The sequence below is a fragment of the Cyclopterus lumpus genome, chromosome 3 (genome assembly GCF_009769545.1).
Source record: "Cyclopterus lumpus isolate fCycLum1 chromosome 3, fCycLum1.pri, whole genome shotgun sequence".
Classification (NCBI taxonomy): domain Eukaryota; kingdom Metazoa; phylum Chordata; class Actinopteri; order Perciformes; family Cyclopteridae; genus Cyclopterus; species Cyclopterus lumpus.
In genome coordinates, this window is record NC_046968.1 from 18,290,489 (window position 1) to 18,310,070 (window position 19,582).

The 19,582-nt window shown below is 39.6% G+C and overlaps 1 protein-coding gene across 4 annotated transcripts; it reads left to right on the top strand.

Moving 5' to 3' along the window:
• Positions 1–72: 72 nt before the first annotated feature.
• cnsta (consortin, connexin sorting protein a) lies at positions 73–17,505 on the top strand. 4 transcript variants are annotated; one of them, XM_034561105.1, is made up of 14 exons: positions 77–216; positions 3,699–3,787; positions 4,056–4,096; positions 4,217–4,466; positions 5,726–6,408; positions 8,374–8,404; positions 9,354–9,440; positions 9,967–10,048; positions 11,669–11,690; positions 11,837–11,903; positions 12,573–13,150; positions 13,591–13,824; positions 15,072–15,213; positions 15,453–17,505. In XM_034561105.1, exons 2-14 carry the CDS (start codon positions 3,775–3,777, stop codon positions 15,659–15,661), a joined length of 2,439 nt encoding a protein of 812 aa, XP_034416996.1. In that variant the 5' UTR covers positions 77–216; positions 3,699–3,774; the 3' UTR covers positions 15,662–17,505. The 4 variants fall into 4 exon arrangements, with proteins under 4 accessions (XP_034417005.1, XP_034416996.1, XP_034416987.1 ...); XM_034561096.1 differs by adding an exon at positions 1,235–1,307 and having other exon boundaries at positions 78–216; positions 4,056–4,466; XM_034561088.1 differs by having other exon boundaries at positions 79–216; positions 4,056–4,466.
• Positions 17,506–19,582: the final 2,077 nt, after the last annotated feature.

The following is a 19,582-nucleotide window of genomic DNA, read 5'->3' on the forward strand; positions in this document are numbered from 1 at the left end:
TGATCGCCACCAGAAGGTGAAATAGGTCTCTGCCTCCACACGTGCTGACAGTGTGTGACCAGAAGAGGGCGACAGTGCTCCCCGTGTCGACCCAACAGGCCTGATGACAGCGACGACCCCTGGCCGTCGGTAACACCTACATTCATTAACCTTACAACGACATCCCGAGCAGCGTGTGATGCTCGAGCTTTTACAGTTCAACCAACTTGTTCAGCCGTAAGTACCGTTGGACGGTGTTGCTCACGATGCGCATTTATCTCAAGCAAACTGAGGCGTCACGCTGTGTTTTAAAGCTCTTCGCCGTGGTTAACGTGAGCTCGGCGAGTAATGGCAGACACATCTGTCTGCCATTACTCGCCGAGCTTAGTTAGCTCGCAACGACTAAGCTGTCGCCGTCGCGTTATGTAACGTTATCTATCTGTGTGTCGCTCGAGTTATTAGTGCATAGTCATCAACTCCGGCTACTGAAACCGGCTCTATCCGTTTGATGAAGCGGTACAAGCCCGTCAAAAGCGGTAGAATCTACACTGCGCGTGACCCGTAACGATAGCGACCGAGCTAATCTGTAACGTAAAGTGTTTTACTGTTAACGTATCGTTAACATGATAGCTTGTTACCAGGTATAGGTTCATTAGCGTTGACGTTAGCTATTCACCAGTCAAGGTTTACGGAATGAGTGTCATGGTGGAAATGACCGTCACTGTCTGCTGTCACTGCAGGTGTGTTGTCTGTGTTTTAACATCAACTTGTCTTTCACGAGCTAACGCTAAATATTCGTGGAAATAATGTGAAGACACTTTTTTTCTTTCTGATCTGGTTCGCCACTGACGTCACACACACGTTTTAACTGGCAAGCTAACGTGAGAGCCAACGTGAGAGACTTGCTGGCCTAAACTGGTGACTTCGCCAGCACCAATGCCCCACCTCTTTGAATGACAAGGGTGCAAATTACTGGAAATATTTAACGTCTCATTTGCTAACTTGCGAGACATTTTTTGTTTTGTTGAGTGTAGCTTAATTTGTACACCGTCGAGACGTCAAACATAACAAGACAGTCAGGGGCAGTTCATGTCACTTGTTTTTTGCTATCTTCCTGTCTCTCTGTCTCAAGTCCTTGTAGTGGCTTCTCACAGGACAGGATCTGTTTCCTCCACATTGTCTTTGTCCTTTTGGCTGATTCCCCACTCCGTTTGACCCTTCTGTCTTTCATTATTCATGGGCCCCTGTGGAGTAGGGTGCAGATAAAAAGAGGAGAGGATGGATGGTTGTCTGGACAGACGGCTCTAAAGGAAGAGAGACATTAAACGGTACTGTAAACAAAGAAAATAAAACGTCCAAAGCATTAGAAAGATGTTTGACAGGTACAGTAACAGCCATATGTGTAAACTGACGGTCGTTGTTGCATACATCTTGATGTCACAGTTGTTTGTCCCAGGCTGGGACCATTTTATCCTCCACAGGGACATTAAGAGCTTGGAGTAAGAAGACTGCAAGACAGCCTCATACAGTACTTGCTTCTATTAGTATCTCAAAGCCGATGGTTATGCCATCCCATAGGTCCTCTTCTCCCTTTGGAGACAGCAGTCCTCAGTGCTGATTTATTCATGTACTCATCTCCCAAGATATTCTTCCGTGATACTCGTATTTGTTACATTATATGTATGATTGTCCCTAAGAGTATTAATAAGAATGTGCACACAGGCAATCAACATTGTGCGAGTTGTGTTTGTCCTTGCTTTTTTCTTTTCTTTGTAAATGTTCGGGTTGAGTGTTACAGATGGAAGTACAGGCTTACAGGAAGAACAATTAGCTTAGTGCTGCGGGAAACCAGGGCAGCTATATTCCTCTGAGATGGGTTTTTATTAGCCTGGAATGGATATGGGTGTTTGTGAAGGTTTTGGAGTCAAGATATTACCATCATTAGTAAAACAGTTGTTGGATATATTAATAAGTGTTGGCGAAAAATACGGTCATGCATATTGTAGCCAGGGATAGCGGACAAAGTCATTGCAATGTTTTAAGAGGATGCATCTATGTGTGTTTGAGGAAGGCATTTCATAGAAAAGTATAATAGGTTTATTAGCAGTTTTCTCATTTTTAACATAAAAATACACTGCTCCATGTGTATATGTGAGAATATGGAATACTAAAAATGATTACATACTAGTTATACAGTGCATGCTGTTTATGGTCGTCTCACTGACTTACACGCATGTTGTATGTTTTGGGCAGTCAGGGTATGATCCAGAGATTGAATCAGTCAGTTTTTCTATTGAATTATTGCTGAGTAAACTGAACATAAGTAAGCAGTAAAGTAAAAAAAACATGCTATTGCACAATACTGATTTGTGCTGTACACTGATTTACCAGTTTCACAACCTCCTGCAATCCATTGCAACCTCCCTGCAATCTTTGAGAATGGTATACTTTTCACTGTAAGAAAGATTGAACCTATAAGCATTTGTAAGTAGTTTGTAGAGTTGTTGTTTTGCATTGCACTTTATAGAGTGCTGCAGGGACAACGTATAGGCCTATCGGAAGTTAGGCTCGAAAAACAAACTACACCACAGTCTCATGACTTCACGTCAACCATACACTAATGTACCATACACTAAAGGATTGCGTACTTTGTACTCATCACCATCAGTTTGTAATAATAATGTTTAGTAGACCTATGTCACCACTTCACGAGTAAAAGCTTAAAAATCCAGAAGTGGGATTATTTACTGATGTATTTTCTGTAGTAGACAACTTTAAAATGTGTCTGTTTAAATGAAACACAGACCCTATTCCTCAGGCATCCAACCAAAAACCCATTCACTTTTAAACAAAGAAACAACAGATGCCAAAGGGCTAACTCAATTTCAGGTTTTAGGACTCATTCATGCAGCAAGCACTCTATTGCAGTTCCTAGTATTGGGTGTAAATAGGGATGGGCAATGTCATTTATTGCATCTTACAACTTTGGCACTTGTCTCCCTTAGGTATTTTACCAGTTCTTCTGCATCACCGTTCTTGCTCTTCCCATATAAATATTTCTACACTAAATGAACAGCACCATAGCCAACTTGTAAATTTCTTTGAGTATCTTTCTCTCTCGTTGTCTTGCTCACTGTATTTAATGTTTTAGTGGGTCTGCAAAAGGTGAAAATCTTGCTTTAAAAAGAAGATTGTGAAACCTAAATCCTAACAATTTGACATTTAACTTTCTATTTGAAATTAATTATTGTGAGCACATAGAGGGTGACTGGTATTGTTATTCACAGATAAGTTGCAGGACACTGTTTTGCTTTAGATAGGGAAGACAACTAACCCTAACAAATGTAATCTTCTGCAGCCACACCGTATAGAGTTTAGCTAGGCAGGGGTATCTTAAAGGTTTGGGATTAGTACAGAGTTTTTCTATAATGTCTGGATTGTATCTAAAGAGTTAGTGAAAGTGTTCTGAAATCCCTGTAATGTAAAATCACTGTAAACCAATACATTTGTTTGTAGTATTATACTACAAGGAGTTGGTAGGACTGCTACACGTAAAAAAAGAAAAAAAGAAAATGCTCTGGTATGATGCTAAACTTGTTTTGAGCGTCTCCCTTTTGCACTCTCTCTTGTTCCTCAGTGGAGTTTGACTTTCTGTCTTTCTAATACCTTCGGCCATTAAAATAGGCCTGTCTGTTATCTGGTTGTCCTTATCTCTGCAGGCTTGAAGAAGGGCTTATCTAATAGCCGGTGCAGACTTTCATGCAGAAAGCTCAAACGTTGTGAGGGTGGTGCCTAATGGATCATGATGGTGAGTCACAAAATTATAGGCTCAACATATTTAAGTACACCAACCTAAAAACTTCAATATAAATACTAATTGAATGGGATTTACAGTGAAAATAACATCAACTGAAATCTGTTGAGAATACTATATATTTTTTCTATGCTGTGGTTGCTTTGTCTCAAGTTGCAGCTGGCCTTTAAATATGGAGTCAAAGTCAACTGAATGAAATATTCATAGGAATTAAATTGTTATTTTGTCTTGAATTTCACCTGATCCTTTATTTTATCTCTAGGTGAACTTGAGAGGGAGGATAGAGCAATGTCACAAGTTCAGGTGGGCGGGTCTGACCTCTGTGATAACCTTCCCAATCCTGACGGTCTCGCTGGTCAAACACGAAACCTCAACGAGACTAACACGCTCGCACAGACTCAAAGCCTCTCTCCTTCACAAAAGGAAGAGGAGGGAGGGCCCATCCAAAAAACCTCTGTCAACAATAATGGGAAGGACTCAGAGGAGGAGCACGGAAAGGAGGGATACACAGGAAGAGGCAGAGAGGAGGAGGAGGAGGAGGAAGAAGAAGAAGACATTGATGAGGTGATGAAGGGAGAAGGAGAAGAGGAAGAAGAATCAGAGGAATCAAGCTGTCTAATTAGCTGCCAGACTCCTGAAACTCCAATGACTGATTCCTCCTATTCAGAGACAGGTAGGGAACATACACATGTAAAAAAACACACTTTCACATACACAACTATATAATTTTCTTTGCCCACAGTAATACTTTTGATGGCCATTTAGGGGCACAAGAAGACCACAATAAGCTAACAGATACAGAGCAGAGTTGCACAATAATTCTCAGGGATCATCATATTAAATGTAGATTAATTGTCGGTATTAAAAATATTTAAGAGGACAGAAAAAGCACACACACATATATATATATATATATATATATATATATATATATATATATATATATATATATATACACACACACTACATTTATCCCCAGTTACTTACCATGAGTATTAATATACTTGCTGAAGCACAAAGAGTGTGAAACTTTTGTTTGCTCAGTTGCACTCTGTGGTTTCTAGAGCTCTATTCCATCAAAAGAAAGGTATTGGCTTAGCTTGGCTTCGTTTAGCTAACCACTCGAATCATTATACAAACAAGCACTAAAACACAAGATTATGGAAAATCAACGCACTCTCTGCCACATTCTAAAAAAAGATATGCTTTTAAGTTGAAATGACCGAATAAGATATGCAAACTTGTTCTTGGTTTACAAAGTCCTCCATAACTGAGCTCCGGTGCCACTTGTAGCCTACATACACAGGACCAACACTAATCCTGTCACTTGGGGGTCTAGAGGAGGAGATTACACTCTTCTGTTAACAAAGAGTGCCTTTAGCCAGTCAGCTTAGTCTGTCAGAGGTTCAAGAGTGGAATATAAATCCAATTCACATGAGACAACTAAACATTAAAAACACTGGGGTAACCAATTAAGACGATGGATTAATGGATTAATACATACACATGTCCTGTTTTTATGCATATATTTTTATTTTTCAGTACTACTATTTTACAACGGTGTGTCCTTTTCAAAATGTTAAATGGCGTGCTGTTTGTATACCAAATTTATTTTTATTTGCACTACCCCTTCTCTAAAGCTTAGATGTAAAACTTGTTCAAACAACTATCTAAAACCCCATTGAAAAGAATGTTTCATTAATTCATATTGCTATACAAGTTCTATATAACTTTTCTTTGTGAATATGGGGCTAGCTTAATCTTCTAAATGTTGTCTCAAATATAATCAGTAGTATTGTATTGTAACGGTCCCTTATACGCCTGTGTCCTCAGGAGTTTTAGAAGGTTGTTCTGGTTCTGGAGTCATGCGGTTTCATAGTTATGCTTTCTCTCATCTCATCTGTTTGGCACTGTCTTTCTTTTCCTCGGTAGGCAGTCTGTTGGAGACTCCGTATCCTTTCAGCCCTGCGACCAGTCCAGAGCCTACATCCCCTGTCATTCCAGAAATGGCATTTCCTGCCAGTCAAATGGAAATTAGTCAGATTGATGTCAAAGTGGACTCTCATAACACTGACGTAGTGGCCTCCATCACAGGGTCCTTTACACAGGGGCCCACCTTCACCACAGGGCCTATAGATTCTACTACACTAACTTTAACTTCAGTCACAAGCCCACCTGGGCCTACATGTATCACAGAAGCTACAGGCAAGATAGCAAAAAATACTAACCTCACTACAAGACATCTTACCTCATCCACAGAGCCTGTCTTCAACTATGAGCCCCCATGCACAAGAGGGTTCCCCTCAACAGCAGAGACATTTACAGTACCTGCTTGCACCGCGATGCCCAACACTTCCATTGCTTCCACACCTATGAGTGAAACAGCACACCCCCTTACCTTCACCACAGGGCCTACGACTACTGGTACAGAATCCAATAACACCACAGGACCTATAAACTCAAATTGGGAACACATATCCTCCACTCCAGAGCGCACTTGTTTTTCCGTCTCCACCTGCGCTGCAGGGCCTATTCCAAGCCCTGCCCTGCTGGAGTCTCTGCAGGAGTTGGCACAAAGAGGAGATGTCACTCACCTTCCACAGTACCTTCACCAGGTAACTCTCAAAGCGTCTTTGATTGTCTAGAAAAGCGGTATATACATTCAAAGTATTATTATTTCTGGCATAGTATATCAGATACCTCAAACTGTTTATCACCACCAAACCTGGCAGTCACTCACCGTAACAATTATTTTTGTATTTAATGATTTATTCATTTATTTTTCTTTCTGTCATTTTAGTCTCTTTACATTTTTTCTCTCACTCTAGTTATTAAATCGCTGTTATCTACTCAAGCCAATAATCTGAATGACAGTTTGTACCCTAAGGTGACTTCAGCATCTAAACACAGTCTGTCACGCTTACGCCACACTCAGTCTTCCCTTCTCACACACCTGCGTGACTGAACATGAATGTGATAGGGTGTGTGAATATTTCTGTCAGTATGATTTACAAATGTTTCCACCAGGCGTGTGTGTATATGCGTGCCTGTGTGGCAAGTTTCTTTTTTTGTTGTCATTACTGTATTATGTATAATTCAAATACACTATTATACAGTATTGGACATGAAATATAGCTTACTTTTGTTCAAATTATAATTAGGCTATAGCCTTAAAATGTATCAGTGTAACAGCAGTAGTGTAAATAAGCCACTGTTTGGTAGCAAATGTATTTCTTTTCAAAATTTTTAACAAGGTTGTATAAAATAAATGTTGAGCTGGTAGCAGTGTTTGAAAACAAATATTTTTGTGAGATTAAAGTTTAAAAAAATGTAACTACCGTAGTTTTAATTATATTTCCCCATATGGTGTCATGAATGAAAAAAAATCAAAATAACACTTTAAGCAGACTAATTGATGACAATCAATGCCAATGCTGTGGTGGGCGGTTTTAATCACCCGCTGTCGAGCCCTCCTGTCCTGGGCCGTGCACATCCCATGCCAGTTTGTAATGTTTGCAGTCTGGATGCTTTCTCTTGTTCCTCTGTAAAAGTTGATCCTTCACACAAGGATTTTGCCTTAAGTTTCACTAAGAAATACAGACGTTCATGAGCTTTCATCAGCAGGATGGAGATATGTGAGGACCATGTCAGGTTGTTTGTGACGCTTATTCCCAGGAACTTAAAGCCGCTAACTTGCTCCACCTCAGCTGCATTGAAGGAGACAGGACTGTGCGTCTTCGCCTCCTTTTTCATATAATCAACCATCAGCTCCTTGGTTTTAGTGACGTTGAGCAGTGGTTTTTTCTCTGTGCACCACTCTGCAAGGTTGTTTATTTATTCTCTACATGAAGTCTCATTGTTGAGAATAATGTGGAACTACATTGAAAAGACAGGACACATTTTAAACTCGTTCCAACTTTATTTCTAAGTCGTGTCAGTAGAGTTACCTATAGAGGTCATTCAGTTGTCACCGCCCCTCTCTTCATTAGAAATGTGAGAGCCTTTTGTGCCCTCCTTTCCTACTCCTCCTCCTCTCTGTCTCTCTCTCTTGCACACACACACACACCCACACACACACACACACACACACACACACACACACTTCTCTTGTTCTGAGATCAGCTGAGCAGCATGAAAGCCACACTTGCTGAAGAGAGGTAGAGTGTCATAGTCTCTTGGTTTTTTGTATCTTGCTATGTGTCTTACTTTTCATTCTCACTCTCATTTTCACTCTTTCTCTTGAGTGCAGAGGACTTGCTTCACTATTTTATTAGGTTTCTCATATCCGAGTAAGTTTGTCTGTCATAGTTAATGATTATAGAAGTCAGTGCGTCAGCAGAACACTTATAGCTCTGTGTAGCTCTGTGGTGTGGTGTTTCTATGTTCTATATTCTCCCTGTTTTCTTGTACTTGTACTGTCATATTTAAGAACCACTCTGAGGAATCGTTTGTCTGGGTTCAAACCCCGTATAGCCTTTTTTTCCTGATAGCTTCTGTGACATAACTAATGTGATGAAAGCATGAAAAAGAGCGTGCACTTTATTAAAAGTTGTAATGTCTGTTTGTCTATCTCTTTGCAGATTGCAGAGGCCTTTGTCCTTCATAAAGACTGTATCCTTTTTTATTATGTTTGTGTGTCTTTTGGAATTGGTTGTGCTATGAGTGCCATAAATGTACCTTGTGTCTGCTAACCTTACTGTTTTGTATTATGCAAATTTCTTTGGCTATTTGTCTGTTTTCCCATCTGAATTATTTCACACACTGGAGTAAGATCCTGATGATTTTGGAGTGGCTTCAGACTTTACATACAGTGTAGTAAAAAAGAACTGGAGTGGAAAAGAACTTGAAAAAGAAGGGTACAGAAAGAGAGAGAGAGACAGAATAGATAAGGAGAACATGAAGAGGGGTAATTACAGAAGGTAGAACAGAGAAAGGAAAAGCACCAGTAGCTGATCTGGCTTATGCAAATTGAGTCTCACAAGGCAAAGAGGCAGAAAGAAAGAAAGAAGACGCATAAACGGAGGGAAGATAAAAACCTAGGTTAAAAAGAAAGAAAGCTGCAGTATGTTGCCAAAACAATACTCTTGCCCGTCGAGGCAAGATCGCAGCATCTACAGCTAATTTCCAAGTTAACAGTAAGATCAGGATAATCAGCATTCATAAACAAAGCCTTTCCCTACACCAACAGTTGTAGTGACAGTGGGAGGGAAGAAATAAAAGAGTCAAAGAGAAGGGAGAGCTAGCTTAGCTATGTCATGCATGTGCAGGGGGTTACTTGGAGAAAAAAAGCATTTACCCGTGTCAAAGACGGATTGTGTTCTGGCTGCTCATATCCATAAACATGAGAGACTGCATCTTGGAGTGCTTTTATTTTTTTAATCTCTGGCCTGACTCTGTTCACCCCTCTCCTCCTGTCTCCTTCTGTTTGTGTCCTCCTATATTGTCAGTCTTACTTTCTTTAAAAAAAACATGTCAGGCTTGTTGTACCTTCTATATGTTTGCAAATGTGTGTGTGTGTGTGTGTTTTGTATTTATGTTTTTCTTAACCTGTGATGTTCAGACCAGCGGGCGTTATGGTGCATCCAACTAGAGAGACTCTACCACCAGAGAGTATTGGACAACCTGAATGCACTACAAGAACAGTGGGGTAACATACATGCTCACTATGTAACAAAATACCTTTTGTTGTATTTGTAATACAAATGCATAATGATAAAAATCTTTAGGGATATTTATTATTTATTGGGATTTGGCGTCTCTCAAAATAGAAGCTGTAGAAGATAGCTTATATTAAAGAATCGGTGATATTTACATGTAAAGAATAAATGATCACAATGCACTACATACAATAATTTATAAAATAAATAAGTTGTGTACTATATAACGGCTGCACATGGGCTTTACATGCTTCTGAATATCATCATTGTCATTGTATTTGCCCACATGCACAGCTATCAAGCGCAAAACCACAATATGACTGCGACCTCTCTCTCGTCCATTGGATCCCAATAATTTATATTTAATGTAGTTTGTAATCATATAATTTATATTCCATCAGGAAACATTCAGGATTATTGACCTATATTGCATTAATTATGTATTGCTTACAGGGGAGCTTAGCTCTTAAGGGCTGCCTCAATGCTTTTAACTCCCTGTATCTTTGTGTCTCTCAGAGAGTCAGTGTAGAAGTTCTTTCTTTGACCTGGCAACCCGACATCTGGACACTCTAAAAAACATCTGCCAGACGCACAGTCGGTCAGTGTGTGTGTGTGTGTGTGTGTGTGTGTTTGAGCTGTGCATATAATTCTTAGCTCTACATGCATCAGTGCACGTAACTGTTCAGACTCATTCAATTGACACTGTTCACACACTCTCCCGGCACACGTCTAATTTCTCATGCACTGAAAATCTATAAGAGGTTTCTGACAGCGCACAAGCAGACAAGACAGAGCAGCAGAGCGCAACGACACCGAATGTCACCGACTGTGACATAAGTAGTTCCACTGTACAAACCTTTACAGGGAAACGCATGGAAAATGTCTTTATTTGACTTCGCTTATGAATTTAAAACAAATGTTCCTGCAGAGGTTTGCTCAAATTAAAAAGTCATTTTAGTGTACAGGTTTTGCTGAAGGGGACGCTGAACTGGCAGGAGCACTTGACAAGCAAACTAAATTTGAACGCGTTCATATGACCATGCCAAATTTGAAGTGACTTCATTATCTGACTCTAAACTAAATTGAAAAGTTGGCAATCGACCATGGTGAAGTTGCCAAGAAAGAAGGACAAAAATAACCAAACCAAATGATGCTTGACCTTTTATGGTGCTGGTGAAGTAAAAAAGCATTAATAAGCAAACTAGTCACCAACATGCAAGAGGACAGTAGTTTGATACTGAATTGTGACAGTCAACCAATTTGGTATTTCAACCATTTCCATTGGCTGCACTAACATGTGACCCATTATAACTCTGCTCTTTTGTGACTAAAATAAACAAGATAAGTATTAATGGTACGGCTTTGGATTTACTTTCTCACTTAAAACTGAGCAAGGTTGTCTTGGTCTTTCTACTCTTCCTTAACCTACATCTATGAAAGGAAAATAAATCAAATGGACTGGCTGTTCTCATCTTACTTTAGTTTTAAGATTGTATACATGCAAAGTGACCCACATGTCAGACTATTTCTTTGAATATACAGTATTTAACCCACTTGTGGTGACATATTTACAAGTTGTTGCAATAATCCAGAAAATATTGATTTCACAACCCAATCATTTGTGTTGTTGGCATGTTCATATCTGTCATAAAATGTTTGTGTATGATCATGCATGTGTTTGTTGTGGAGTGTGTGACGTGTGTTTGTTGTGGAGTGTGCTCATGCAACTGTAACACATAAGTCAAGGGAAGCCCACCGTGACATTTTTTAATATTTAATAGAAAGTCCTATTAAGTCAGAAAGTATGCCTTTCAGATACACAACACAGTCTCTCAAACCATAATTAATCTGTATGTTCCCAGACAGGTGGAGTGTGTGTGTGTATATATATATAGATATGTGTGTGTGTGTTTGTCTGACTGCCTATAAGCATGTATATCTTTGTGTGTGGTGAACACTGCAGTGATAGTTTAAACATATGGCCCTCTGCTGCTGCTGCTGCACTTTCAAACATTTGATCCATCACGCTGCTAAGGTTTCACTCTTAACTTGCACACACACGCACACACACGTTGTCGTAGTAGCCAGGGAAATGTGTTCGAGCTAATATTAGATTGGAAGAGTAGAGCAGGGTCACCCATCTCTCACTTCTTCAAACCACGAACAGTCCTTCAATACTTTCACCATCTCACTCTGTCTCTCTCTCTTCTGTTTATAGACCAGGAGCTAGAGATGCTGTGGTAAGACATTCATCTATTTTTTGCGTGTGTCTGAGTGTGTGTCCAAGAGAATGTACATGCATATAAGATTAATATAAAAAAGAATTGCTAAACTATGTAGTGTATTACATATATTTTATTACATATATTTATTTGTTTGTGTACAGTGTGCGTCTCTGGACCTGTTGAGGCCTACATTTGAAGAAGGTGGTGCACTGCCTTTGTGCACTTCAGGTGAGATTGTAGGTGTATTAATGTCAAAGTAGGAAGTCCACTTACTGGCTTTACTTAGCTTTCAACCGGAAAGAGATTGCGTCATCGGCTGCATATCCTAGTTTTAGTTGACATTTTCCGAAGCATTTGGTAAGAGGACCTTAAATGAGCGCTAAACATAATTCAGATCAAATGTATGATTGAGGAATTTCCTCCATATGGCTCTCAACATTGGACCGGCTGATGTCCTGCAAGGATAAGTACCGTGTTATCAGATCAAGTCAACTTGTGGCTGCTCACTGGTTGTGCTGCTCTCCAAACTCACTCAACGGTCTCACTAAAAGACCAAATACACATTTTTGTCAAAACAATCACAATCACTCAAACTGCTTTTACACACTTCGGTATACTCTGATTATCAAATGAAATGTAACTTTTCAGGGTGTTCTTGACACGTTGATGTTGCTCAGACAAATATGTTTTTTAAGGTTTTATGGCGTCCTGTTGAGCCCCTTGGGTTTGTATTGGAGAGCAGTTCTCCCTGCATATAGCAATGAAATCCCTGTCAATGTAGACCATTCATGGATGGCTCTAGTGACATAAACTAGGAAGGGAAGGCCCACATGGACTAATGGCTTGAAATAATAACACACTCTCCCTTTATACTCTCTGTGTCTCTTTTTTTTCCAGTCCATCAGATTGATGAAGGGATTGATCAGAGAGCCCAGGACCCCTCGTGTTATGAGAGCAGCCATCCAGTTATACCTCTTATTAATTTGACCGATGGGCTTCATTCCCCTGAGATCTCAGAAAAAGACGGGTCGGACCCAGACAGGGAAGTAGAGGGCAGGGACTGTTTCCATGGAGATCAGCTGACTGACAAGCACGGCAGCAACGGAGAGGGAGGAGAGGCCGAGGGAGGGGCAGAATACACCATTTCAGTCATAGGAAATGGACTACACCCCTCTACAGCTGGAGAAATGGATCAGTCCAAGCCCGCAGAGCAGCAGGGAGGAGATTTAGGTCCCACACAGGAAAAGGAGGCAAAAGGGGGCGAAGAAGAGAGGGAGGTGAAGGAGGCTGCCGAGGCTTTGGAGATGGAAGATGAGGGAGAGGAAGAAGAGGAGGAGGAGAGGCAGAAGGAAAAAGACTCTGCTCTATGTCAGAAAGCTCTCCCAGTGGAGACTCTGGCCAGTGGGGCAGATGTGGAGCTCCAACAGCTGGACCTGGAAGCCCTAGCTGAGAAGAAGCTACATGAGGAGACCCAGGTACATATCAGAATTTGTAAATCAAAATAAATATAGAAAAATACAATTCATGTTTTTATGTTATTTACGTTATCTGCGAGTTCCTAGTCTTGTTTGTTTAGTTTGCTTGTTTTTCCTGAAATGAGGATCCTATATCATTATGATTTTCTTCTGTTTATTAGTCCAGCTTTGCTTCCGATTTTTTTTAAACCATGATGGTGATTAATATATATATATATATATAAATATTAAAATTAAAAAATCACTTCCTTTGTTCCACAGTACTATATCCTTGTAACAAGATTCCTAAAATGTAATAGCTTTCACTTACATACAATTGTTATTGTTTATTTTTAATGGCTTCCGAATTGTGTTATCAAAATAGAGAGCGACAAATTTAATTACTGTCTCCATTGCTCTATAGTGTTATGTAAGTTATGTAAGTTTCATTATCACTGCAGGAGAGCACTAAAACCTACTTGCTCCAGGATGCACGCCTTCCTCAAGAGGCTCACATCAATCAGCAGGAGCAACAAGAGCAGAGTGAGGAGGTAAAAGAGGAGGAGGAGGAGGATGAGGAAGAGAATGAGGAGGAGGATGAGGAGTACGACGACTACGACGAAGTAGAGCAAGTGGACATCATCAAAGAAGCTCCCTCACTGGACGGCATGGCGAAACTCATCACGGTAGAGCAGGTGTGTACACTTTCATTCTTTGCTGTGCATGTTGGTGTGTGTGTTTTGTAGCATTAGTTTAGTTTGTTACATTGTGTCTTCCTTCCAGTATCAGGGTCTAAAAGAATAACAGACAAAAACACAATGGTGGAGCCACAAACTCTTACAGAAAAAAAGTTATCTTAAAATTGGCATTTTGACAACCATTTGAAGGTTTCTGTCTGTACCTGCCCATCAAGCCTCTTTATAATGGACAGCAGGGTGCCTTGCTGAACAGCACTAATGATATTATGTAGCCATTACAGGAATACCTCAGACTATGGATTCCTTTTGTAGATATACTGACATTTAAACCTTCTATACTGAGAAAATTGGACATTTAGTGAAAAGTAGAGAACTAGAAATGTCACGCAGTGTGTCATGCAACTGCAATATCAGCATCTAGCAGGATTACTGTGTTATTATTCCAATATAATACATTCAGAATGGATGAATACTGGTGCTGGGCAATGTCTACTGAATTGGCAGATGACTATGACTACAATTAAACATCTCGATGGACGATGATATTGTTTGTTTTTGTTTTGAGATTGCTTGCGATTATGAAAAGGCATAGGGGGGGAAGCTTATATTTTACAATAATTCAACATTGATTGTGTCATTGGTTGGCTTTTTCCTCAAGTGCTGGTTCGAGACTTATTTTCATAGTAAAATCTCTGTACAGGAACAGGGAGAGACATAAATGAAAGAGAGGTGGAGACATGGAGATGCTTAGTCCATGGAGCAGAGATGGAGAGAACTGCTTTTATCAACGACAGGATGTAGAGCAGCCACCGACATATTTTGTAAGCAGTGGTACCTGTAGTATTTGGACGTAGCCGGGAATATTGGGTTGGGATGGGTCTGCTCAATGTGTGCAACTGAGACTTATCTCATTGGAAGCTTGTATACATAAACAAGATATCATGCCACAAGACACATTATTGTTGGTATAGCACTCTTAAATTAAAAACAAAAAATGTCTATTGTAAATGTTTCAAATGATTGTGAGATTTAAAGTTGAATACTGCTGATTGTGTGTAATGCTGACACCTGGTGGACACGTCTGGTGAAGTGCACCCTTTGTAAAACACATACAGTACGTTGCTACATTGCTATTGTTTGTGGATGAAGATGAAAAGACGGATCAAACTGTATTTTGGTATAAATTAGATATGTTATGCTGATGTATGCATTCTAACTTGTTGTTGTTGTTTTTTGCTCGTCAGAGGTCCCCTGCTCCTGGCCTTGTCTCCATACTGAAGAGGCGGCGTGTTTGTGTGGACAACATGAGTGTTTCTGCCAGCTCAGAGACGCAACCTGCCAAAAGACGTGTCCGCTTCAAAGTCCCTGATGATGGCTACGAGCAGGGTTTGTTTATTGCTTACGAGTCAGAGATTCATATCTCTCCACAAACATAGAACATGAACTAATGTATTGCCTCATAAGGGATGTTTTACTTTGTGACATTGGCAGGGCTCCATTTAAGACGAGGTAACATACACAAAATGTACTATTGTCAAACATAGTAGATGAATTCTAGAAACTTGTCTACTGCTCTTCAACTTCCATCCAACCATCTCTCTCCCTTTGTCCCTCTTTCTCTGTAGATGTTGGCGGTGGAGACTCCTGCCTGCTTCTCTTCCTGCTTTGTCTGGTTACCGTAGTGATCAGTGTCGGCGGCACCGCTCTTTACTGCGCCCTGGGAGATGTCCAATCCTCAGTCTGTCAGGACTTCTCCAGAAATGCAGACTTCTACGTTGGCCAGATACAGAGTGGGGTAGCTCAAATCCAACATTGGTTTGCTCATGGTTCATAGCAGCATACGGTTTGTCAACATTGTGGAGCCACTGGCCTGACTCCAGCAGTTCCTGCTACTTCCTGGGACAATGTTCCATGAGCTAATGCTGCCGGGCAGCTACTACAGTCCCTGCCGCTATGCTGCCTAATTGGCTAAACAGTTATATCAAATGCGGTTGGCATTTGTAAACCAACCGCATCTTTAATGCTCTTTGAAGACAATCCAAGGGTTGATTGAGCCCAGAGGTCAGATGTCCTTTACACTACTACTTTGAAAAGGGGAAGTAGAACGGAGAGAGAAAGAAAGCATAACTGGTGGAGAATGGAGACTATATAGCAGCAGAAGAAGTGACCTACACACCGCTCAAGCCTCTGAAGATTATACAGGTGTAACTTCTCAAGCTCGGTTTAGAAACCTATAATGTGACTCAAGTGTCCTGTTGGACCAGCTGAGCGCCGTCTCCGCACACATGTTCACTGTCAGTGAATTTTCTGTAGTGACTGGCAGATGAATCCCATCAACAAGCTTTCCCCAACTTCTCCAAGACTCAACTCTCCAATTTAGGCATGAGAACAAAGTAATAACAGCTGCAACTCACGGAGATGTAAAAAAGTATGTATAATGTATAGATGGTTAACTGGGGGCACAGAGATGCTCGCTACACACACAATGCACACATGGGAAGTGGCTCAATGGGAATTTTACTAACTGCTGCAACCACTAGTGTTGCTTTTATTGTCAACTTTTTTAAATCACAAATGAAATTTTAAAATGAGCATACCATTCTGTGGTCTTCTACTTGGAATGAAATCATTATGTCTTAATCAACCTTTGGATGAATGTTTGGAGTTTAATGTAAACTTTTTGTGTCACTTGTGGGGCATTTATGTATTATTATTATGCATTATTTGACATTAGTGTCCTGTCGCTGCCCTTTTCTGGATAACTTTTTGCAGTGAGCTTACATGGCTGCCACTGGAGAAAACTACCCCTTTTATGGTGTTCAATGAGGTAGACCTCGCTTTGTGTAGCATATGCAAAATGTACAGGAACACAGTGCACCTCTGTTTATGTTGTCAGAAGAATGTTTGACATGTTGCATATAAGAATGGTATGATTCTTTTGAAGATGATGCAATATTTCTACAGGAGTTGTTGGGTTGGTCTTGGACTAAGCGTAGACTTGATTTTGATTTAAAAACAAAAAATATCCACAAACTGTTTTCAGGTTCATCGGGAAAAGTTCATGCCAATAAGCTTCAGTTATGCAGTTAACTTGGAACAGAAAATACTCAACTCTTAAGCGGGTCTGGCTGTGTATGGAATATTTCTGTAAAAAAGGATACATGAGAATTGTACAATTAGTTTAGGAACCAGTAATTATTCAGTGTACTCTGTCAGTACAGGCCTTGATGTCAAAGGGATCATTTGAAGCTCTGTCTGCCTGTGCGTTTGCTGTTCTTGGAGATTATGGGCATCCCCCTCAGTGTGGGATAGTCGGTGTTTTAACCTTTTTTGTTTTTTAGAACCAATTAAGAATGATTTTTTTTGACACCACTTGGTCTCCTTAAAGGCTCATCTAGTTACCATTTATGTTAAACAAATCTAATATCTGCTGTTTGATAGAGAAATAAGGATTTTTTTTCTGGTTGGAGAACTGATTTCCTAATGAGAGACAAAGAAAGACTCTTCTGGAAACACTTTGTCTCTGAAACCATCTTCAAGCAAACTACTGTATCTGGGCCGTTTTACTGCTTGATCTCACGTTTCGTCTTGTCGGGCATCCATACATTGTATGTGTCATTTCAACATATTGCGGTGTTTAGTGTCCGGTAAATTGTCTTTCCTTTGGATGCCATGAAACTTACCCTCGAAAAAACACACATCTCACAAAGGTCTTATTTGTCAGGATACAAAGGAAATCCATTAAAGAGGAGAGTTTCAAGTGTCTGTCTTATGCATTTATAATAGTTTAAGATGAAACCATGTTATCTTTCTCTCAGTGTGTCACTCCTGAACATGTGTTTGAGATATAAGGTGGAGTAGATTTATTCTTGTTTTATTTGCACAAGTCGTCTGGCTGGTTCAGAAGACCATCACTCATAAAACCTAATTTTTAGTCTTCTAGATGATTTTAATTCTGTATAACACAATACTATTTTAACACAAGGGATGTCGAGTATAATAATCATTTAAAAAAGATGCTTGTTTTCTGTGCTTGATTGTCATCATACATCAGATTGTTCTTAAGGAGGCTTCGACAGAGAATTTAATTTCTGATTTCATAACCTAACTCTTCCTAACACCAACATATGGGTTGTTTATTTTTCATTAAGTTTCCCTAATTAGTTCTTGAGGGGGATTTGAAACTGGCGAGTTTATGCTACTGTTGTCATTATCATCTTCTTCACACACGGATTGATAAAATATTCATGATTCTTACAAATGCAAGCATTGGATGTATTTTCATTTGTTTGCCCGATTTGTTTTTTAACAGAACATTCAGAAATGAATGAATGAAGTCATGGTTTTTGTGTAGGAATCAGTACTGTGTACCGCTAATGTCAGCCTGAAGAAAGGTGTTTTATTTTGATGAACTCTTTCTCTTTGTTCATAAAGATTGTTTCTTCCCTGTTATGTCTCCCGTAAAAGCCATTGAAAAAAAGTTTTTGAGTCTCCGATCTGTCTCTAATGCCCGCCGCTGTTCTTGTTCAAACAGTTGGAAGGTTCAGACATTTTGATCCTTATGTGAAAACTTTTTCACTGTGCAGTTTTAAAATGTGCTGATGCAAGTAGCGTTAAAGTACACCGTAAGTAATACATTTAGTTGGGATGGCATCATTGAGCAGAAATGACTCGTGCCTTACGAACAGTAGCCGAGTGGATTTGCTGTGACCATTTTCATGGTTTTCAAGTTTGATCTTCTGAAAAAAATCCCCTTTAAGTACATGCAATGAGCTAATCTAAAGCCACATGTAGAAATAAAGAATAGACTAAAACTTTCAAGGACTGTGGTCACACACTTTTATATTGTCATTTTAAAAAAACCTCCAACTGATCATTTCCATGTATCTCAATAGTGAAATGAGTCTTCTCTGACACAGGATGCATGTTCAAAGTTGCTGGAAAATAAACCCACCGTATGAGTATGAGCTAACATACGTTTAGATATTCCATTATATTATATTAAATGAACTGTAAACCAAGTGTTTGTTCAATCTTCATTTATGCATGGCAATCTAGAGATCTGATTGGTTGACAATCAACGATAACGTCCCCAAGTACTTTAATCTGGAAAAGGCTACCTACCTACCTACCTAGAAGGCCTCTGCCTCTCTTCTTACATAGAGACATAGAGATGAAATCTGATTGGATAAAAGCTCTCCTTAAAACAATCTGCACTGGAAGCAAAGGAAGACAACTGTACAATGAGAAAATAAGCTAATAGGGAAAAATAATTATAATACATATTTGTGAGAAAAAAAAGAGTATAAAATAGATATCTTTGTTTTTCTAAAATTAAGTAATTTAAGGTCACAATGTAATTATGAAATAGATATAACTTTGTTTTTCTAAAATTAAGTAATTTAAAGTCACATTTTTCAAAAGCTTTCTGTTTTAAATCCGGCCTTTTATTTTATTTGAAATGAGAGAAGATATTGTATTTATTATTAGAGCATGTATTATTTATAATGTATTGAATTGGAAATATGTAATAATAAATATTGTTTAGAATGTTATTCAATTGAACTTTATTTAATTTGACAGTCAGTTGTTTACGTCGTACGACATACAGACGTTAGTACAACTGTTGGCTACTTCAATACTTATGGCACAAAATCATATAGCGCAAATTTGACGACACACGGTGGTGTAGTGGCTAGCACTGTCGCCTCACAGCAAGAGGGCCGCGGGTTCAATTCCCGGTCGGAGCGGTCCT